Source organism: Erpetoichthys calabaricus, chromosome 17 (genome assembly GCF_900747795.2).
Source record: "Erpetoichthys calabaricus chromosome 17, fErpCal1.3, whole genome shotgun sequence".
NCBI classification, from domain to species: Eukaryota; Metazoa; Chordata; class Cladistia; order Polypteriformes; family Polypteridae; genus Erpetoichthys; species Erpetoichthys calabaricus.
In genome coordinates this window covers 54,263,499-54,287,504 of record NC_041410.2, presented here as the reverse complement: position 1 = coordinate 54,287,504, position 24,006 = coordinate 54,263,499, and the positions used below count along the sequence as shown (strand labels likewise).

The following is a 24,006-nucleotide window of genomic DNA, read 5'->3' as shown; positions in this document are numbered from 1 at the left end:
AAGAACATCCAAATAATAAAATACTTTATGGCCAACAGCCTCTGAACCCCACCTTATTAATTCCCCAAACCATTTACTTTATACATTGCCTTTGATTCTTGTATGTCTAATCATTTTCCTCTGATGATGACGACATCTGGTAGGTTGTCCAAAGCTTTAGGAATAAAAAACTGTTTTAAAGATACGTGACTCATTTTCTCTCTTTGTGGATCTCGAGCTACTAATATGCAAACTGCACCACAGACCTCCGCTTTCATTCATACTATTCAACTTAAAAGAACATAATGTACAAAATAATCTGCGGTTATTATTATTATTATACGAGTAGCGATGGTAATAGAAGTGTAAGAAGAAGATGTTAATGTAAATCATTAATGAAGACTCTTTATATTTTCAAACACCAATTTTCACATCAATTGGATTCAGCGGACTGGATTATGAATGAAAGGATGATGACGATGATTATTATTGTCAAATATCTGATTTCCAGCTTTTGAAACATTTTGAATGGTGTTCATATCCACTAACATTTTATCTTAAGCTTCCGTTTCTTTGTGTTAAACGCGTGCACCTTATCTCCATGCATCTTAACCACTTTATGCACCGCTAAAAAAGATGAATAACTTGCAAACAATTTCCACCATCTCATCCTTCGGTTATTGATAAATGTGTCAAAATATTTAAAATATATGCCACATTGCTTTACAGAATGTCGTGCAAAACATTTTACTCACACAAAAATCAACATTTACATAGTTTTATTAAGACCAAATATTAATTATCCCTGTAAGAACTGTGTTGTTCTGGCAATAAATAACAATAACTTACTTTTTTTGTTCTTTAGAGGCTCAAACAATCAGTCCTCTGTCCATAAGATATATATATTTTTCAAGAGCCTGTCTTTTTATCATCTCCGTCAATCATGCGACTTAAGACAAACATATAGGAAGGGGTTTCTGAAGTCAGTAAAGACAAATTGAAAAAAATCACGTACTGGAGCAACAAGACATACAAGCCTATGTGGAGCACTGTGTGAAAAATGGTCCAAATGGCAAGGTTCACATGAGATGAGTCATTGGCTGTATGAGCGTTTAGGAAGACTCAGTTATAAATCCGTGCTTTTTTTCCTCCTGTTGCGCGCTCAATAACAAAACAAAACAAAACAAACAAACAAAAAAAAATCATCTTGACGAAGCAGCCACGTATTCGTCGCCATATCCAATGATCGGATACATTCAAATTGTATCTTCTTTATTTTATAATGAAAATATGCAACATAAAATGTTTCTGTTACGATGTGATGAGATAATGTTGGGCTGTTCTCATGCAGGGTAGCGGGAACATGCGGAGTCCGGTCCTGTAACTTCCGCCAGGTCAGAATCACGTGTCGACGGGGCTCGGTACCATGCTGTTCGGGGTGTCGGGTAGCTGGGAGGAGAGGGATGTCACATCACTGCCAGATGAATTGCCTAGGGAACCAGATTCCGAAAATGACACCTGCGGGTAGACATTTACATGTGGGTTAAAATAATTTTATACCGTAATAGATAATAATAATAATAATAATAATAATAATAAACTAACAATGTTAAAAATAATTGTGTAACTCGCTAGAAGAACTAGCAGAAATGCAGCGCTTACACAGACAACATTTTGCTCAGTTTAAGTTTTTGTTATCAGGCGTGTCACCCTTTTGTTCATTTCATACAGAAGACACCCTACTCCTCAGGTACATGTCATATAGCCGAGAGGGATGGCTTTATTATAAAAAATAGAACCTAATGCTATATTTATCTTAAGGCAAAAATAATTACATGACCTCGTATAAATTGTACAGACCATCCAGCGTAACTCTTATATTTTACAAAAAATACTATATGTAGAGAACTACGAATGAAAATACAATTGACGCATTATTAAGGAACAAAAACAAATAAATTATAAGCTGACACAAGTTCTTTGCTTCATTAACTTTGTGTGTAAGCCAACATCTTCCGTTCAGTTTATTTTCCTTCTGCTACATAAGGACCTGAGAGGGTTCAGGGATTAAAAATTCAAATTATTGTCTACCTGCAGAGATATTTGTAAATGGGTGTTCGAATTCATTACATATGCTTGTCATTTCGTAAGGGCACTAAATAAAGATTAATTGGACTAAATATCTAATATGTTGAAACCACGTCAAGGCATTATAGAAACTCTAAAATTAAAATCAGGCGCATCACTAATCGCGCATTCTAAGAGATTAAAAAAGATTCTCTAACACCTATAATTAGAATAGACCTATCACAACAAAAACAAAATGTCGTTATTTCAATAAAACAATGTTTATTTTTTTGAAATAGTAGTTAAATAATACAGTTTTTAATGAGTACGTTCTCCACAACTCTCATTTTCCTTTCTTAACGGGCGCCAAAACTCTTTACTTCTGTCAGCAGTAAGCCATACAGGAGTCTAAAACGTATAGAATCTGCAGCGGATAAACTGTATATTTAAAAGGCCCTTTAGGTGGTCTCGCTGTAATGATGGTTTATAAGCATGCCGCAGTATTCATCCATTCTTCGATTAAGAATGTCTCAGATGTTGGGGGGAAACCTACGTAGACACAAAGAAAACCTGCAGACTTCACACAGGCTGTGACCAGGCATGGACTAGAACTTTACTGCTTGGAAGGATTGGGCAGCCGTGCAAACCACAGTGCCGCAACTGGACCGCGACATCTCTTAGAAAATATTGCAGTCCTGAGTTACGCATTTGCTTCACTTTTAAAATTACATGAAACAAATCGACGTTCTTAGTAATTAGGGAAATAAAAATACATTCGAATATAAACTACGTAATCAGGTGAAAGCGTGTTTCAAAAGAAAAAACAGCTTTCTGATTTGACACGCCTTACAAATCACAGTTTACAAGTCCGCACCTTCAGTCCTGATGCGTCCGGCTTCACTGACCCCTGCAAACAGTTGAAGTTTACTTTGTGTTGACAGATAGTCTGGGCCAAAGAGGCTTCGGCATTTTTTTAAATGTCAAGTGAAGAAACAATAGGTTAAGCCCGACGGCAATGAGGTTTAGGGGGTTGGACGAGGAAGTCGCTCACTTTTTTATGAACTTAACCTCTCGCAGAGTTTCTGTGAAAGGAAATTCCGATTTTGTTTCATTGCTGCCTGCTGGAGCACACCGCCTCGCGTAATAAAGAGGGCTCCTTTCACGGATACTTCTTAGTGAATACTTTGGTGTCGAAGTTAATAACACTGCTGCCGGAGAGGATACGATCATAAATGTTCTGTATAATTTTGTCGAACTCACTGCATTCGAAATATTCAATAAGTAATCGATCACAAAAATGTAAAAAGAGTTAAAAAAAAGGTTAGGCCTGGACACTGATGGACAAACCAGTTTTCTGGCCTGAGCGTCAAATCAAAGCGGGATTTCTCCGCTCTTTCACCTACCAGTTGTTGGAAGGCAGGCTGTTCCAAGTCGCTCTGAAGGGCAAATTCACTCAAGGCTTTCCAGGGTGGCTGATACGTTTGAACCTCCACAGTGTTTCCTTGAACTGCGTTTTCGTGCCGTATTGGACTGCCGGCTACAAGAGGCGTCCCCGTGAGTCCTTGTAAGTTCTGTGGAGAGAGATATTACATCTGAAGGCTTGAAGGACCAGATAAGGAGTCCAAACGACTGCCATCACACGTTTTATTAAGCCCGCGTTAAAAAATAATACTCATAAACAGTTCATTAATAAATTAAGGCAATCCAACATGTGTATCCATTCTTCAGAATATACCTATTACTGACATTTACAATTATAAAATACCACATAATATTTACTCGGTCAGTCAGATTTATATCTGTGTCGTACAATTAACCCAACACGTGGGTACCTTAAAAAACAACAACTACTTGGGTAAATTCTAATTTCCAAATAACATCATCTATAAACATTTTCAAGCAGCTTTCTACTAAACATATTCCAAATTAATATTATTCTTCTATTATCTTTTACATTATTTAAAATTAATTGACCAATTTTCTAAAATATAATCGGAACACATCATCACTTCAGTATAGCAGATTTTAAAAGTAGTTGCCAATAAAACTTTATTCAAAATAAACTCAAGTAGGTGAGGGTGAGGTGGTACTTTGAGGCGTCCTCATGGCCATTTCATCAGTGTTAATCCTTTAGTTGTTTCCTCCTCTTGCTTGTTTGGTTTTTAAAGCGTCATTGATCTTTAGGTAAACGACTTCCATACCTTTGAACAATCTGAAATAGCCCTTGCTATCTTACAAACCTTAAACCAACAGTTATATATTGCCCTTTTATCAACAAGAGGAAGTTAATTAATTATTACTCATTTATGTGGAAAAATAAAAATTTAATTTAAAAGGCAACAATATAAAAACAGATTCAGCGTTCAATTAACACAATATAATGTACATGTATACCATATGTGGTTTAAAAGATGCATGGACTTACTCTTTGACTGGTCATTTAAAAATCAGCCAAAAACACAATTGCAAAGGATTAAAGGAGGACACAGCCAATTGATACTCTGAAGCATCATTATGGTGATTTCATCAATCATGTTACTTTCATAGTTGAGTAGTCAATTTATTGTGATATGTATATAAACAGTTGGTCACACTAAACAAATGAAATCTTACTCTGCATGCCCTACCGGCCACCAATATACACAAATTAAACACAAGATAATACAGTTAATATGCTAATAGTCAATAGTTAAGAGAAAAAAATCTACAATATAGCAGTGCAATGTAAGCATATAAAGTGGAAATATTATGTGTATTAGAAACAAATGATACAAAAAAATGTAACAAAGATAACATAATTCAAAAGGTGAACAGCACAGGTAAATTACTGGCTGAGCCAGCAAAGCCAGATATTGTATGGGCAAGACGAAATGTACGATAATCATTAACAAGTGTAATTGCCTGCTGATAAAAACTGTTCCATGATGTTTAGTCCTTGATTTCACACTCCTATAGCGTCTGCCTGATGGTAACAGGGTGGATAGACTGTGTTGGGAGTGGGTGCTATCCTTTATAATGCTGTGAGCCCACCTGACGACTCTAGTATGACAGAGGTCCTCCACAAATGGAAGAACTTGTTCCTGAAATGGTTTGGACAGTCCTGACTACCAGCTGTAGGGTTTGTCGGTCCTTTGCAGATGAGTTATCGAACCAGACTGGTGTGGCATTGGTAAGAATGCTCCCAAGACAGGAACCAACGACAGCATATCAAAGGCCATGTGTTAATCACACGCTCACAGCCATTAGTACAAGGCCAGTTTCCAGTTACCAATTAACAGAACGAATGCCTTATGTGAGGTAGGAGAAAACCAGACCAACCAGTAGAACATGTATAGTTCACATGGGTCTGCTGGGTCGACAAATAAAGACAGGACCCAGGACCTGTGAGGCAGCAATACTAACCAGTGCCACCCCATACATATATCTAATGAATTGTACCCACAATGTTCCATAGACTTCTAGTCTTTCTACTAAGAGGCAAATCACAATGTTATAAGAGGCATTTTATAATTTTAACAGCATTTCTTTCCAATCTGTTGATTTAGATCTTGTTAAGTCATCTCTGGTTCAAAATGCTTCCAGCTAAGCCCACTACCCTCCAGCACTCAAACTCCTCCTCTTGCCCCCCGTCAGTCTTGTGCCGTTTTCACCCAATTCCGGTTCAGGCGGCGTGGCCTGTGGTATTAACAGGAAACCACACGCTTGAGGCTTCAGCACTTTTTGTCTCCTATCCACCCTGAGGTCCTGGGGAAAGTAATTCGCTTGTAAAATGTGCTTTATATGTATTTGTCAAATTGTTTTGGCTGGTGTTTACAATAAAATTCACAAATTGAAAGCAACATACAATCAGGTATTAGTACTTCAAGGCTTCAGGCCATCTCAGCTTAAATAAGGGCAGTTACAATTCCCCCAAGCAGGAGTAGAGGAGGGCACCGTCTGTGCTTATCAGCTTACCGTCTTGTCGCTGTGCTGCTGCTGCTGGAGCTGCTTCATCAGTATCGACCTCTTCTTGTCTTTGCATCGCTTGTTTTGGAACCAAACTCTGATAACCCGCGGGCTTAGGCCAGTCATTTCTACCAGCTGCTCCTTCATGAGGGCATCGGGCCTGGGGTTGGCATTGTAACAGGTCCGCAGTGTGTGCAGTTGTTTCTCGTTTAGCACCGTCCGCACCCGTGTCGTCTTCTCTGACTGCTTGTGTATGTGGGTTCGAAGAGAGGGCTGCCGCGCCGACACCGGGTCTGCTGAGGACAAAGTCATTTCGTTAATACCAATACACCGGCACACACGGATTATGTTAATTCAGGTTAAGCGACAGTGGCACTCAAGAATTAAACACGGAGTGAAAAAAGTCTATCCATTAAAATATTTAACGGGATTATAATCAAAATGATGATGTGGAAAACGATCAGAGATCGTGCACGTTTAATTAAAAAATATCACGTTTATACATCATAAAATAATGTGGTCAGTTTTGCCCTTTATATTTAAAAAAAACAATCGAGTTTAATCTAGAAATCTATCTAAACGTGATACATTTCAACGACAAAATATAAACCAGGAAACAGAAGGATTAAAACCACGTTCATTATTATAGCGAGAGTCAACTTGTCTGAAAAACTGTATTCTCGAGTTTGGGATATGATTTCCCTGCAAAACTCCTGCACAGTGTGCCAATGCTAAAACCAATCGGAGCAAACCTATCGGGATGAACATACAAGGTTTTTAGAATTACAAGTGGCATTTATTGAGTTAAGTAACTCGTCTTTCAAGAACTACGGGCAAAGTGAAAACAAAAGAAGATTTGAGGAAAGTTCGCATGTTCTATTTAAAATATGAACTCATGGTAATACGAATCAATCCGCACTATAAACTGGAGACTGCTGTGGCAAGCTTCAAATGCGTGCTGATAAAGTATATAACGTGATGATGAATGAAAAATGAATGAATGAACACACACACACACAAAAACACACACACAGAGTAGGAAGATAAAAGGGGGCGGGGCTTCACGGGGAATAGACTGGTGGTCAAGGGCTTTGACCTGCCATTGTTTTGGTTCTGTTGTATCCAATCCAGGTTTTGTAACCAGGTACGTGTACATGTCAACAATATGTTTAAGCAGATTTTTAACGCGGTCATTTTACAAAACAACTCGCAGATGTGAAAAAGCTCTCTTCAACGTTCAGCAACTTTCAGTAAGCAGTAAGCTCAAATAGCAGTCTGGTTAAACTGAATTTATTTGCACTTTAGATTGTATTTTACCTCTTTTAAATTATAAGTTAATGGAGTTAATTGGGAAAGTAAAAGAAAACACATCAGTTAAGGACTTGAGCAGTAGTTATGCAGTATTTTAAAGTATCATAAAATTAAACTGAACTATAGAGTACAGTTAATAGTAAGCATACTCGTACTCATATATTACGTATATCATCAGAGGCCGTGAACTAATACATCGGCCATAAATTACAAACGTGTTTACCTGACACACCCCAAATGCCGAGACAAGAAAACACTAAATTCATAACAACACCACATAGCCTGAAATGTTCAGCGTAAATTGGTCGTAAATAAACTCAAGCTATCGACACTTTGGTAACACTTTTGTTCTGAAATAAAAGTAACATTTTCCTTACAAGTCTTAACTGCTCATGAGACATTGTAATGAAACAGAGGCACAAGTAAACAAAAGGTTAAATTAATTTCTAAGATTGTAAAGTATCTATCTATCTATCTATCTATTTGTATAATAGTGACGTTTAAATATTTTAATTAACACTAAATTCTTATTCGAGAGTTTCGGCGTTATTTACTGTAATGTAATACATCAATCTATTTATTTTCATTCCGTGTATCCATGTAAAAGATTATGTACAATATTCTGTTATAAGAAATAATAGTAATAATTAGTACTGCTAAAAATTACAAATCCTAAGGAAAATTGTTAAATAATATTTTTGAGACATCTTTATATATATTTGTTTATTTTACATTTAGTGCAGTGAATATCATACAGCAGTGCACAGGCAGTGCATACATCGAGTTAAATAAAGTGAGTAATATGTGATATATGTCAGGTTAGCATTCCCAACTATTATATTTATTTAATAGAAATGCGTTTTTAGTCAATTATCAATCCGCTAATATAACATATATATATATATATATATATATATATATATATATATATATATATATATATATATATATATATATATATATATATATATATGTAGTTTCGTATTTAAGATGTTTTGTAAGTAAAATAATGTTAATACATTAAAATGCAGTTGTTCAATCAGGACAGTAAAGCCGTACAGTGTACGATGAAACTCACGAAAGATAAAGCGTTACAGTATTGTGTTTATTGTAATATTGTTAATCAATTATCGAAATCGCTGAATCTACTTTAAATCTGCTGGTAATTGTAATATTATTATTGTTATTTATTAACTGGTAGATGCCTTTATCCAAAGCGACTTATAAAATTTGCAGTGCCATTGGTTACATTTCTTTTGTTTTTACAATATGCTCCAATAGGTGAAATCAATTCAATAGCCATATTAACAATCATTGTTAGCACAATGCAATTCATATACAGTATTTGTAAACACATTTCAAAATAAATAGGCACTATGCATTGGTCAATGAATAATCAAACACTAGTTTCGTCCCATAGTGGACGATATTAGTTTAGTTATATCATAACAAACACATTAATAAGTAAAACGTTTTCTAGTTTTACTAAAAAACAAAACAGTAAAAGAAAATAAATGTAACAATTACTACTATTATTATTCTTGTGACTATAAATTATCACTATGGTGGATAATCATCATCATCATCATCAGAACCATAACAATAATAACTGCATGGCTTACCTGCCATGTGAAGAGACCTGTTGGAATGGACATGTCCCGGACTCAGGGGACTTCCTGTGGAGCTTCTCTCCATGAGGAGACTGTGATCCGTTCGGCACAGAAGCTCGTCATCCCGGAGGGAGAACTCGTCTCCCGGCAGCAGCTGTCTGTTGCACACCGCACACCTGAAGCACTCGATATGGTACACATTGTCTCGGGCTCGCATCACCAAATCGCTGCTGCTAAAACCAACATTACACTTTGCACATTTGATGCCGAATAACCTACAAAGGAATACGCAAGAATAAAACATTTTATAGTAACATGTAAATGACTTAAAAATATACGTTTAAGAAAATAAAGTTATAAATTGTATCCTACGTTAAAAACGCCAATTTACACATACCAAGATTTCTGGGTTGACGTTTACCAAAATCGTTCTTTTGATAATAACACAAAATTCTGGGATTCAATACAAAAAAGCCCTCCCTGAAGGATACACATTCTTAGAGTAAGCTATCATTTTTATCATATAAATTAAGAAGCGACAATTAAATTATTTGTCAAAAACAAATAAAATATCAATTCCGTCATTAATCGTCTGTATTACTTCATATTCCAAACATTTAAATACCGGCTTAAAATAATTTGGCTGTAGGCTGTGCGCATAGATCTAGGCCCAACATATACCATTCAATAAGATTCTATTCTAAAACAATCTTTTATTCTTCATCATACATCATATCATTGAAAATAAACGATGGCATTACAATTACTTTAAAATATATGGGCAAATGCCATTTCAGTGCATGTACATCTTTTGTCTACTTTAGTAAAATGCACTTTACGTAAAGTAAGCACGTATACAATATGTTATGCATTATTAAATTAGGGAATGCCAGACTTTAAAAGAAACTGAGGGACTGCTGCGGTATTTTCTGGTTTTTTACATTGCACCTTTACATGCACAACTTAAACCAATATAAATATGTTACCTATGTACAATTTAAATTATTAAAAAAATACACACACACTTATCAAACCTTCCAGGTCAAACTTGGACTTTTGAAATTGATTCTGCAAACTAAAACAATTATTTCTTCCTAAAGAAAGACTTCTAGTCTAATCATCATCTGTCAAAATTGTGGACCTTTATCTAAGTTTTAACTTCTACTTTAATATGGCCATCTCTGGAATTTTAGTCTGCGTTCAGAAGGTGTTGTACTAGCGCTGTACAGAATATCTCACCTGACATAATCTCTTTTGCAGTACGTTTTGCCGTCGCGGACGAAGCAAGTGCAGTTCTCGTCCAGATACTGACTGCACTCGGCGCACTTTAGACAGGCGGCGTGCCACTCCAAGTCCGGGGATACTCTCAGGATGTACTGGTCATGGATCTGACTTCCACAGCCTACACACATGGCGAATCCGGACTTCTCTATCAAGAGCAGCAGGTACAGTGTAACTGATGTAATTCATTTGTATTTGCCCATTTCAGCAATGAACACCCCCTTCATATGCTGTGACACAGAAATGTAAAACAGATTGGTGGATCCCCCACCTATTCAAGCATACGTTTAATATCCGTATAAATAAGAACAGTATCAATTGAGCTTTACACGTCTGGAATACCAGTAAAACAATGAAAACATGAATCGCCTACTTAAAAAAAACAAAAAAAACTTCAGTTTGGAAATAGGCGTTTATACATGCATTAATTTACACTCGTATTTCATTATCAAATAACGATTACACAGTATGCTCGTCTTAAAACATGCGATTGTTGAGAAGGAGAACTCTGAATAGTGGTTAACTCGCTGGTTGCTCTTTGCATATGTCTCATCTCGTAATGTAAATCACCGATTTAAAGCGCCCGAGCAACACACTAAGCACGCAATTAGTGTTTTAACAATAAATACAACAGACGGCAACTTACTTTTTGAATGATCCCCCATATCACCCAAGAAAGAAGAGCTGAAAATAATATCCACCATACAGGAAAGATAATGGCGTAGGCAAATATATATAAAAAAGAAGATCAGAAAAGCGGGCTATCCAGTCCCTGTGCTGCCTCACAACTTCTATCTTAAGACGGGAGTAAAGGGGAGACTACAAGGTCCCACACGCTGCGTGACGTCACACGCAAACTGGGAGCCGACGCGTCACCAGGGGGCAAAACAGTCTTGAGAAGAGATTGGCGAAATGAGGACAATGGATTCAATGCACACCGTCCAAAAGTTTCCAGTTTTTAGCTATTGGTCTGAAGGTGATAATACGACTAGCAATGAACATACAGCTGGTTGACTATAACAGCTTAATTATTAATTACTTAAATAAATAGTTTAAATAGATAATTTATAAGGCTTCTTAGTAATATGTGTCGAAAACTACCGACGTTGATTTATTGTATTGTACGCAGGATAAAACCGTGGACTATTGATTTAGACGGACATTACAAAATTATATTCTGTTTTTATATTAAGCTTCTAACAATTAATGCTTGTAATCAAATAATTATAATGCAGAAGTGACTTCTAACCAGAATGTAAAAGTCACATTGATCAATTACTAAAAAAATTTTTTAAAAAATCAGGGTTTTAGAATTAAGACAACTCAATTTTATTTATGCAATTAAGTTATAGTTCAGATAATGGTGAGACTAAAAAAGCAGGTAGGCCCATCTTCACTGCATAATTTACCGTTTGTGTCTTAGGTACACTACGAGAATTTGCTCGTGATATTCCTCTCTTAATGTAATTTATGAATATCTATTTACGGATATGCTTACGGCAGATATTTGAATGGGACCTTACTAGAATGATGTCAAAAGAATACAATTTTTTTTAATATAAATAATCAGGTTGTAGCTGTCAAGGCATATCACATAACATTTTATAACAAACGTACTATAAAAATAAACGTTTAAGGATTTTTTTTTTTTCATTTTTGGAAGTGGCGTATCTATTCATGAAACTATTAAGCCGGAAGAAAATTTACTTTATTAACGTTCATATATTCTGTACACTGGCGGTTTCTATATATATCGTTTTATAACTTGCAAAGTTAGTATATCATTAATTATTCAAAAGATCTATCTATCTACCGTATGAATCTATTTGGAAGATGTCTGATTCGTGTGGTGACCGTTTCAGGCTATTTAACTATCTTATTATTTAACTGTTACTTTTAAACACAGCAGAAGATAAGAGAAGAAACCTTACTGAACACAAATGCCCTCCATACATTTTACTCATACATTAGGCAAATGTTGTCATAAAGCAAAGAGAGTAAACCTGAGTTCTATTCTTAACTCAGAGTACTGGCTTTTTAAATTAATCAGTAATAAGAAAAATCTTCTGTTGAGTTATTTTTGTCACAACGAGTGCGAATAACTTGCACTACAAATGTTTGAAAAATCAAATTAACCGCAATGTATATAGCTTTCTGCATATTATTAGTCAATTATTTAATTATATTATAATGGTTTGATTAAGAATCGTGTGATCATTTAAGCCTACATAAAAAAACACAAAACTAGGCGGAACATGTTACTGCAAAAAAAAGTTTAACATCCAATAATCTTAAATTTGATAGAAATATATATGCTGCTGTAGATTTGGGCGTCCTGTTGCCAATTGTAAACGTGGCATTTAAACGTATGATAAAAAAATGAGAAAATTAATAAGTGGCTATTCTAAAAATTTCATTCATATTTCATATACGGTTTCTATTTATATAAAAATACAAATTCTCAGCTATTCACAACGTATTAATATTCACAATCACGTAACCTATTATTCTTAAATTACTGCAAGGTCGTGGGGTACCGAAGCCCACCTTGGCCACAGTGGGCGCAGAGCAGGAAATAACCTTATAAAGGGCACCAGCCCATCGATGGGCCAAATCAAGTACGCACTCACCAGCACCCAGTTTAGAGTCACCAATTAACCTAACCAGCAAAGTAAATTAAAACAAATCTATCTAAATCCTAGTCGTTCCACTCTAGCGGTAGCGATTTACTTGGCAGCTGTTGGCCAAGAAAAGACTGACCTCTATTGGCAAGTCAGAAAAATGCATAGCTCCCATTAAACGCCCTGAAAGAAACAGAAACAAATGATTTAATACGTTAGCCGTCAATCCATTCACCCGCTTTCCCCAGCTGTTTCCGTTTTCTAAACTCGTACTAATAACACTATTGGACCGTTTGCAATGTCACAGATCTCCATGCGGCTTGTGGTCAAAAGTTTAAATCGCCAACAGCCCGCAAGGATACATTTATTTCGATATCTATGCATACGTCTATGATATACAGAATATTGTATAAGGATATTAAATAAAAAAAAATAAAGTTATATAGACAGGCTTAATAACGGGGCAAATGCGCAACATAACATTTGGTGAATCATGTGAAAAGTGACACCATTAAACAGAAATATAGTTGGTTCAATCATGTAGGAAGAAAAGATATCCAAGCGCAAATATAAAATAAATAATAAGTATATATGCGGGCCTGCAATAAAGACTGTCCATTAAAAAACTAAACAGAAAAAAAACATTACAAGTTAATTTGCATAATGGCCGCCTCCAAAGACTGAATTTCTATTGCAGTCAATTAAATTATGTGTTTAGCACGGTTTACCACCAAATTGAATTCTGCGTAATACATTAGAAGGAATAGCGAATGAAATAGACAGCGTCCGAGATAAATATGACATCGTGCATGAAAAGTCCTGTTTTGTTGTCTTGATACTGTAAATGCTGAAGCGCTAACCTCATTCTGAACCCACACGCAAACCAAAAGCAGTGCAGTTCTGAATCTTGACCCTGTCTCGAACCTCACCTCTGACTTTGACCTTCACCCCGCACACAAATAATTTAAAGGTACAATCAGAATTAGTGGTAATTTGGATTTTTAAGACGCTGTGCTGGTCACTTTTGATACATAAAGTAATTGAAGACAGGGAAGGAGAAGCATTTAAGATTAAAGGGTAGCCAATAACTGTTATTTGTTTCATGGATATCTGGAATGTTGCCCTTTATAACAAATAACAGCCGAGCAAAGCTTTAAAAAGTTGATTGAATTGCTTGCCATCCTTATAAATCTTCGTCGTCACGTCCTCGGTTGTGTGTGTGTGCGTGCGCGGAGATATCCGATTGAGAACAAATACCGTGAAACGCAAAAAACGCATTGGACATCGTGTCGTAAATACAACGCACCGCAAACAATGAATGCAAAGGGCAGAAATAAATGCACATCCCAAGGAACAAAAGTAGAGCGATTTAAAATATTCAGTGAACTGCAGTTAACAAATAAAACAAACCCTAGTATAGCTCAAAAGAGAGCCTGCGAGTCGTTTCGGTCGCCACGACTCTCAGCAAGACGACCATTTGAGAATAACTTTATTTGCTATCAACTTAAACAATAACAAGCACTCATTTCGGTTTAAACTTGATGCACCGCTGATCCAAATGAATCAAATGCATCATTTATCAAGCACAAAAAACATCACCCCATTTCTCGCATTTTCAGTGACCCCGATTCGCCGAATTCTAAACCACCTTCTTCAGAAGTTTTTTTTACTTATCCCCTGAATAGATTGGGGTGGTTGCTTTAAAACTGATAAATCTGACTTCGTGGTATTCAAAGAAATTAGCAAAACTATTAATATTGAGGACTGCAATTCAGAGCGTCGAGTCTTCTCTTTGTCCACAAGTTTCATCCACAAATGACCGATACATTAAGTTTGTGTGCGTGCCCTGTACTCCGGTATTATCTTATGCCTGTTGCTATAGGTTCCTTCCAGCTTATTATTATCATTATTGAAAAACGAATGGTATTATGTATTTGATCTACTATATGACAAAACATTTCTAAGCCTTTCATCTGTTGGTTTGGTGTTATTACGCAGGATTCTAATTTACTGGAACTGATTTTCTTGGGTTATATGTCCAATTAATTAATCAGTATTGCAAAATATCAATCATGAATATTTCAATATTAGTTGGTAAAGCAGCCTTGGTTTGAAACTGTACCTTCCATAATGAATGTTCTGCAGTTTTGTGTCCATATTTCAGCTATGGAAGTTATGACATGTCATTTTTTTAGCAGTGGGGCCACCCCTGTAATACTGTGGTTTCCAATACAATTCCTTAAAGATCATATTGTCAATGCCGGAAGAAGTCCACACAAATAACTTATATTAGCATTATAAAATAATCTCACTTATATATGTATGACTATATAGTAAGGTGCATGGATTTGATGGTGCTCAGTTTAATTTCTTGTCTTAGGAGCTACTCTTCTTACAATCATCTATTTGGTCTTCAGTGGGTCTATCATACTACAAAGCATTATATTAATTATTTTCTGTTATCTTCTAAGAAAAATCCAAAACTGAATACAATTTCCAAACAGTTTACTGGAAACCACCATTCTACTGTATTTGCACAAAAATTGTCATTGAAAGACTCTTTTTCATTTAGCAGGGTGCTGACTGAAGGTGAGGAGTTCTTTCATTTATCAATCTGTGTGAGTGTGTCTTGTCCCGACTCCCCAGGAGGCAGATGAGAGATAAATAAGAGGTAATTCTGTGAGTCCATATAATATACTAAAACAGAAACAAATTCCTTTCTTCACACAGAGAACCATAAATGTAATAAGTCACCAAGAAAGGTGGCAGATGCAAGCATTTTAGGGACAACAAAACATGGCTCAAGGTTATTTTTGGTGAAATTAGGTGAATAGGATTGGGAAGCTCGATTGGGGTGAATGGTTTGTTCTCCTCAAAATAAGCTGATTAGTTTAAAATAAATAGCAGTCAGTAGAAATCAACCTACACTCTTAAAAATGAAGATGTCCTTCAAAGCAATGTCATAGTGTAACAATTTTGGCTACCAGAAGAACTCTCCACATGAAGAATCTAGCAAGAACATTTATTTAATCTGTAGCATGTTTCATAAATAGTCTTGAAGAACGGATTTGTAAAATGCCAATGGGTTCCTGATTTTAAAATGACTCCTGCTGCATACAATAACACAGGGTAAGCTCAGGTTTTCCTGACCAGCTAGTATCCTGTTAGGTAGCCTACTATACATTAAAGATTTATGTTTTGTCTACATATTGGGAAAATTTTCAAAATCTAAAGAACCAATTTCATATGTGAAGAACCATTCCCTGAATGAAATGGTTCTTTGTCAAGCAATGGTTCTATAAGGAACCACACTGCCCAGCAAACTGCCATTAAAGAACCATTATTTTGAACATTGTACCTTTACATGTCCATTTTCTGTCTGTCTCTTTCTTAGTGTTTCGTTGAACAAGACTAACCACATACCCACCTCCCAGTAAGATGTTCATCTCAAAAAAATCATGAATGAAATGGTGAATGAAACTTTAGACAGACCATGTTACCTTTGCTGGTGGATTATATATATTCTAGATTGGTTTATTTAAAAGGGCACATAGCCAAAATTTCAATGGTCAAGACTTCCTTAATTATATACTAGGGGCTACACCCCCTGCTAGCTTTGCACACCCACCCCTGGGTTTGGTTTACCAGATATACAATTTAAAGAGATTGTTATCTTCATGAGAATTGTTACATATGCATTATTTTCACTTTTACTTTAAAACTTTTGTAAAAACAATATTTGGAATTATTGAATTTTGATTCCGTGTTTGGACTTACATCATGACAACGCACCATATAATTGCCTGTGAGTGAATATCGTTTCTTTCTCTCTAATAAATAAAATGACTTTTTTGAATGTTTGTCCATGCTCTTTCTTCTTCGCTTTGTCATTGATGTGTCATCGAGAACATATACAATTATTGTCCTGATAAAATTTATAAGAGCAGAGAGCACAGGAAGTGTGTCTGACAAAAACATTCACACGACTGAGGTTAGATGACCATGGTCTTGTTTGAAAATAGTTGTAAGTAGGGTGTGACTTGAAAGAATCTCATGTTAAAAGTCTCCGTCTCATGGGCCTTCATACCGCAACAACATTTTTGGAATCTTTTAATTCTCATTGGCAACATGAATTAGACGAACTGCAAGTGTCCGACTTAAAGTTTAAATCCAAACAATATATTCTATCTCTTTTCATTGTTCCGTTATTTCACCGAGTAATAATTTCTGTTTGTTTGCGCTAATACAATCTTTCCTATCCTTTTTTTGTGACTTTGGAATTTTTGTATTTCCCCATTATCTCTAACCTGCTGCGCATGTGTACCACACCAACATTTTTAAATTCTTTACGACGTTCTACTTTGTTATCTACTCTTTGTCCTTTATTTCCGGCCCTGGTTAAGTCTCTTTCTTGCGGGGCGTATAACGCTGCTTGCGCTGTGAAGGAGGTGGCGGTGGTGTTTGGGTGGTGGTTTATGGGCTGGTGCTGAACACACACTAAGGCGAAACGGTCGGATCATCTGCTGGCTTGCTGCTGCTGGTGAGCTGCATTCTCTGCTTGTCGTGCTGAGTGTTGATCATTTAAAAGCCTATACAGCAGCTGTCCTTTTGTCTCACTGCCTTGTCTCACGTGACATCAAAGTGTCTTCCGAGAAGATCATGTCTCATCTTCCTCATCTCTCTCCCAAGTTTTTTTTTTTTATAATAGAGAGATGTATGTACAGTAAAAGGGTCCATCTAGAAAATTTGTTGAGTTTAGTCTCATTTAAACAAAGATCTCATCTATCCATTTGTCTAACTCCCAATGCCTCTTTTTAGAAAAGCAAGGCCTATCCCAATAGTAACATGTGTAAGGTATTTACGAGACCAGGGTGAGTGTGTTACAAGACACCCTCATTTACACAGTCACACCAACACGGAGCCTGTAACATCCCAACTCAATGTGGCAACATGTATGGATTCAACGGGGAAAGCAGAACACACAAGAACAGGGAGAATATGCAATATGTTAAATCCACATTAAAGTTGAACTAGTGAGGAATTAAAATGTTTATATTACTGTGAGGCAGCATAACTTCCTGTTGCGCTGGTCTGCTACCTACATGGAAATTCCACATTTCTAAAATCTACTTTGTGTCTAGAAGATCTATGCAGAAAGGTCTTCATGTGTAGAGGGGGAAATTTGGCTTTTTACGGAAGCTCAATAAATACATATACACACAAATATAGTCTGAACACAGACCAGAATGACTGAAAAGAAAGACAACAAAAAAGAAAGAAACTTCTGACTAGGCAGTCACATTGGGGCATTATGTTGATGCATTGCTGTTGCTATTATAAAGGAGTCGATGTACCATTTTGTGACACACTTCTGCTGAATAGTTTGTTGGCTGAAAGTACTCAGTGAAGTGTGTCCAGAGAGAGGATATGCAGAATTGTTCATAATGGCACTCAGTTTTGTTTTAATTCTCTCCTTTGTTACTATCTTCAGGTAGTCCAGAGTGTGTCCCATAACTGAGCCAGCTCTTTTAATTAGCTTATTAATTTGGTGGGCCTTTCTTGAATTGAAGTTACCAGCCCAGCACACCAGTGTAGAAAATTGTAGTGGCCATCACAGAGTTGTAGAAGACGTGAAGAATGTAATTTTCCACATCATCTCTTTAGGATTTCTTATATAGATCCTCTATGTGCTGAGACCAGTCCAACCTGTCATTAATGTTGGCCCCCAAGTACTTGTAGGAGTGGACCAGCTCCACATCCACCCCTTGAATAGTGACCAAACATAGAGGCTCTTTGGTGTGGTGAAAGTCAATAATCGGCCCCTTGGTAATACTGATGTTAAGTTGCAGATAATTCTTTTTGCACCAAGAAACAAACTTCTCCACCTGATCCTCTCCTCAGTCTCATCCCCTTTACCAGTACACCCCATAAGTGCAGAATCATCTGAGAGTTTCTGCAAGTGACATGACCTGCTGTTATATTCACAGTCTGAGGTGTACAGTGAAGCAATTATGTTTCTCATCCCTCAGTAAGAAAATTAGAAAATTTGTTCACTGAAACAAACATATATAGATACTGTAGATGTACCACCTAAAGTTCTGGACTTAAACTATTTTCATCTTTTGAATCTAATCCTTGCTGGAAAATGAGCTTATTTATTTAGAGCACCTGTCTCATCTTGGTCAGGTTAATAAGAAAGCAGATACTATTTAAAAAAAAGTAGGCAAAGCACAATCAGTTAATATACTTTCATTAAATTCTGTAAGCTAAAATTTTACTCTTGCATGAATGAGGCAGCTGGTTTAGTTCTCACCCCAGGATTAATGAAAGTCACCCAAACTTTCTATGATTCTTCTGCACAGATGCAAATAGGGTTTAGAGATTCTCAGACCTGCTACAGAAGGACTCAAGTGGCTGATATACTGCATTCTAACCAGAGTGTCTTAGCAGACAATCATTTTAATTAAACAAACAGTAACATGTTTGTCTGTGGTCTTTCAACAAAGCAATAAATTAGTCTTGTATATCTGGCCTCATCTCCATTTTGCAACTCACCTCATGTAACTTGTAATTAGTTTTTCCTGAATAAGGTGAGTGTGGAAACAGACTGTGTTGGTTAAACAGGACTTCAGGCAGACCCAGGAAATCGGTTCTGTTTATTACCATCAAAAGCATTTTGTGAAGGTTAAATAATAGTACGAGTGAGAGATATATTACAATCTCACTAATATTAGGGTTACTCCAAAATACAAACTCTTTCTAAATCTGATAGAAAGTTAAAAGAGACTTTGGGTTACTCTGACTGTAGACACTAAAAGGAACAACAAGCTGCTCATTTAAGCAGCATCGTTCATAATGGCACTCAGTTTTGTTTTAATACTCTCCTTTGTTACTTAAAAATTCTAAGCAGCAAAAAATACACAAACATTAGTTTACATTTTTCATTTTAAATCTGTTTCATTTGAAACTATTTCTCTCCAAAACAAAGATGTGCCACACCAAGAGCAAACAGTGAAATAAATATCAAAAGAGGAAGAGCTGGAAACAGGGAAAATGGTTTCAATTAATTTTGTATGATTTTTGATATTCTACAACTTTTATTTAAAAATAAGTATTCAAAAGAATGGAACTTTTAAGGTCACTTCTTAGAAAAATGGAAATCAGATAGAGCCCTTTGTTATGAAATTTAATTTTTGCTTTTCTACAAGTTTGTAACAAAAGAGATAGATTTGTCTAAAATCAGTTAGTTTGTACATGAATAGGCGGAAACAGATATAATGCTGGAAATGATGAAATCATGTTCACGAATACCTAAAACATGTCAATCCTTTAAAACTCCAAGTGGAAATTTTGACCCAGTTGCAGTATTCACTCCTATACTACTGTATGTATGGAAAATGTTAAAAGCAAACTTGGAGGATGATGTTACATTAATGGAAGACTTTAATTCACAAAATATAAATTGGAAAAAGCAAACAAACATCCAGTCATTGGACAAGTAATTACCTGAATAATTTCTTTTTTTAATACAGTATGACAAAATAGAAACAAAGGAGAAGCCTCTATACACATAATGTTTTTCAATAATCAAGACAAAGTTCAGAGTATTGAGGCTGTAGATCCTGTCACTATAATGTAGTGAATTTTGAACAGTTTTGGCAGATGTGAAAAAGCCTGAAAAACTAAACTGACATAAGTGGAGACAATGGAGAGACAATGGGTATTAAAAAAAAAAAAAAAAAAAAAATACACCACTTAAAAAAATATTTAGTCTAAATTTGTATTTTTCTTAAATTTCCCTTTATGAGTTACCAAAATGTTAGGAATTACTGAGAATTACAAAGAATATTAAGGAAATACTAAACAACTTGGTAACAAAATTTAATTTTGAAATTTTATTTTAACATTTTAAATAAACTCATGTCATCCAATTGCTAACCATAACCACATCATTATTAAATTCTGTTGCCACGTAACCAATTACACCAAGATAAATAACATATTTCATAATGTAGCCTTCTGCTGTCACAACAAGAAAAACCTTCATGTGGTGTGGGTTCTCATCTCTGCCAGAATGGACTCCCATTCTGTGCCTGGCTAGGAGGACCAGATGGCAAATAGACACGGAAAGAGGCAGGAGGCTACCTGTCTATGCAATGATCTCGGCATTTACATAGAGAAACATTACCTGGCAAGGAGGCCAGCCTCAAGGAATGGCAAGGAAGATTATTCAAGCTACATGCTTCCACAAACTGCTAGGTGGCAGCAACCTGGAAGGCAGGCACACCAATGGACACCCACAGGGCATGCTGGGAGTTGCAGTGCTGTAGTGCAGCCCTATTGGGTTCCCTGGGTTCGACCAGAGGATGCTGCTAGGAGCTGCGCTCCATTGATTTTGAGACTACCGAATGACTCAAAAGTACTTCCATCCATCTATGCCCTGGCTCTTAAAGTACTCCTGGGTCCAAGATAAAAGGAAACTCCCTGCCACACCTGTGCGATTTGGAGTCGGGAGGAAAAAGGACAAAGCTTACCTGGAGGTGTGCAGGAAAGAGAGAAATAAGAGAGGATTGTGTGTATTGGAGAGCCATTGTGAAGGCATTGTTGATAATAAATAATTTATTTGAACCTGGGACTAATGTTTGTGTGGTGGTGTCTGTGGACTGGGAGGATGTAGTGCCCCCCCTACTGGTCACAATGATTACCAGATTATGCAAGACAAACGGGCCCAAAACACTCTTCATAACAACACAAATCCTTGTCACTTCAGTCATTGCATTGTCCAGTCTTTATCTTTCACTGGCATTAGATAAAAAGATGGAGATTGCTAAACCTCTGCCATATGTTTACAAAAAGAGTGGTCCCTTAATGCAAAGTAACTAACATTATGCTAATCCCCCCCAAAAAAACAGCTAAAAACTAGTCCAATATTCTAGAACAGGAGTTCTCAGACTCAGTCCTGGGGACCCACTGTGGCTGCAGGTTTTTGTTTCAACCAGATTCATAATCAGTGACAAAACCTGATAACACTGATCTCATTTAATTAGCTGGTTCTCTTATTCTACATTCAAAAAAGCAGAGCAGCATGATTTTAACATTTACTAGGGGGCTTTGCCCCCTGCTCGCTTCGCTTGCCAAACCACCTGCTTGCGCTATGTGCCAGCAACTTCACGTATCTGCCGCTCACGTATGTGGATTTCACTTTCACCAAACAACAAAACATTTAATTCTCGCGGATAGGCCTCTTCATTGAGAAGAAACACCACTTTTCCCTGATGGCAACACAAATTAGATGATCTACAAGTCTCCGACTTAAAGTTTAAAGCCAAACAATATCTGCATACTTCTGTCATATCACCTATGTCCATATATTCGATCTCTTTACTCTTTTACCTTTTCGTAAATATCGCACTGAATTATGATTCCGTGTTTGGAATTACATCGTGACAACGCAACGTATAACTGCCTGTGAGTGAATATCGTTTCTTTCTCTCTACACGAACTGTGTCTGACAATAGCATTCACACAAATGAAAAATGATTGAACCGTGTGCATGGTTGTAAATGTTTTAGATGTGGGCAGGACTTTTCCAAATGTCTTTGCATAAAGTCTTGTCGTACGGGGCTTGAAATTTTCTCTCGCGGGATTTCACTTTCACCAAACAACAAATCTTTTAATTCTTGCGGATACACCTCTTCATTGGGAAGAAACACTACTTTACAAACAACACTGAATAAAGGCTACAACTACTTTAGCGTCAGACCCACTTATTAGTAAATAATGGATTAATTAAACAATTAGAACACCTGGAAAAGTAGAATGAAAATCAAGATGAAAATACTGTTAAAAAGAAAAAAAAAACACATTATTCCCATATAACTGCTTTTTATATATATATATATATATTATCAAACTTAGTTTTCTAATTTCTATATTGTTCCCAAAACACAGAACTTGTGAAATAACAGTTCACTTAATTAGCCCAGGAGTCCAATTAGAAACAGAAGCTGGTTGGAACAAAAACCTGCAGCCAAAGTGGAACCCCAGGACCGAATTTGGGAAGCACTGTTCTAGAAAATATCCACAAAAATAGCACTCTGTCCAATTCTTTTTGCCTCCATTTTAAAATGTAAAAAAAAAAAAAATCAGTTTTTTGACAAAATTGCCATGTGGCATACTAACACAGGTGAAGATTTTATGCCGATATTATTTTTTTATTTTTATAAACATAAATGAACCTAGTTATTATTATATCCCAAAAAATACATATTTCCAAACATACAAATTATGTCAACTGCACTAGAAACAGTTATATAAAGCCTGCAAATAAGATTGTTTTCAGCTGAATCAATTTACAGTAGCTGCATAATGACCAATATTTACAAAAATCGATTTTTTAAGCCAAAATACACAATAATTTTCACTGTGATGTCAACTTAAGGTAAGTGGGTAATGACAATAGACACTAGATATTGTTTGTGTGATTGGTACTGTTAATCAAAGCAATAAAATCCATTCATATTGTTCCTATGTAAGTCATACTTCTTAATGCAACATCCAAAAAAATTATTTGTACTTGAATGGGTGCATAAAACCTTAAAACCTACTTAATTTGTGTAAAGTTAGCTGAGTAATACCTGAAGAATCTTTTTTTTGAGTACATAGTTAAGGAAGAAGTACAGTGATCAGATTGATCCTTAACCACTGGAATAAGTCACAAGTGGGGTCATATGAGGGACAGCATTGGGGTCACAGTTTTTTCACTTCAGTTCAGTTCAATTCATTGTCATAATACCTCACAGTATCATGAAATGTATTGATGTATGACCGTACCCTGGGTAACTGGGTTTAGAAAACGGATGGAAACGAATAACTAAAGTGTTAGTTGAATATGCAGATGACATCTCGATAAAATTCAAATTTGGTAATTAGTGACAAACAAAATTTAATGTAAAAAGTATACATAATTACATATCAGATTTCCTTGAGCTTGAAAATAATGTGTATGTGAATAACCATAAAGTGTCTAAATATGACAAAAAAAATGTTAACAGGTTGATCCTTTGTACAACATCCATGCTGTGTGCAGTAAAAAGGCATGAGAGGTTAACGCTGAAACTAATACACTCATGAGGCTACATCTCAAGTTCAGAAAAGAAAAACTAAATTTATTTTGAGAGTCCATCCATCCA

At 36.1% G+C, this 24,006-nt stretch overlaps 1 protein-coding gene across 4 annotated transcripts; it reads right to left on the bottom strand.

The window, feature by feature from the left end:
- Positions 1 to 743: 743 nt before the first annotated feature.
- Positions 744 to 14,241, bottom strand: isl2a (ISL LIM homeobox 2a). Of its 4 annotated transcripts, none has more exons than XM_028823512.2 (6): positions 14,225 to 14,241; positions 10,152 to 10,341; positions 8,925 to 9,187; positions 6,001 to 6,287; positions 3,450 to 3,617; positions 744 to 1,497 (listed from the first exon to the last, which is right to left on the bottom strand). In XM_028823512.2, the coding sequence occupies exons 2-6, from the start codon at positions 10,322 to 10,324 to the stop codon at positions 1,381 to 1,383; spliced, it is 1,008 nt and encodes a 335-aa protein (XP_028679345.1). In that variant the 5' UTR covers positions 10,325 to 10,341; positions 14,225 to 14,241; the 3' UTR covers positions 744 to 1,380. The 4 variants fall into 4 exon arrangements, with proteins under 4 accessions (XP_028679345.1, XP_028679339.1, XP_028679340.1 ...); XM_028823506.2 differs by lacking the exon at positions 14,225 to 14,241 and adding an exon at positions 10,840 to 11,001; XM_028823507.2 differs by lacking the exon at positions 14,225 to 14,241 and adding an exon at positions 10,840 to 11,001 and having other exon boundaries at positions 6,001 to 6,284.
- Positions 14,242 to 24,006: the final 9,765 nt, after the last annotated feature.

Coding starts and splice junctions, on each gene's coding strand:
- isl2a (XM_028823506.2), bottom strand. CDS start 10,897: ATGGTGGATATTATTTTCAGCTCTTCTTTCTTGGGTGATATGGGGGAT. Junction 10,342..10,839: donor TATGGGGGATCATTCAAAAA/GTAAGTTGCCGT, acceptor TGCTCTTGATAG/AGAAGTCCGGATTCGCCATG. Junction 6,288..8,924: donor CAGGTCTCTTCACATGGCAG/GTAAGCCATGCA, acceptor CTTTGTCCTCAG/CAGACCCGGTGTCGGCGCGG.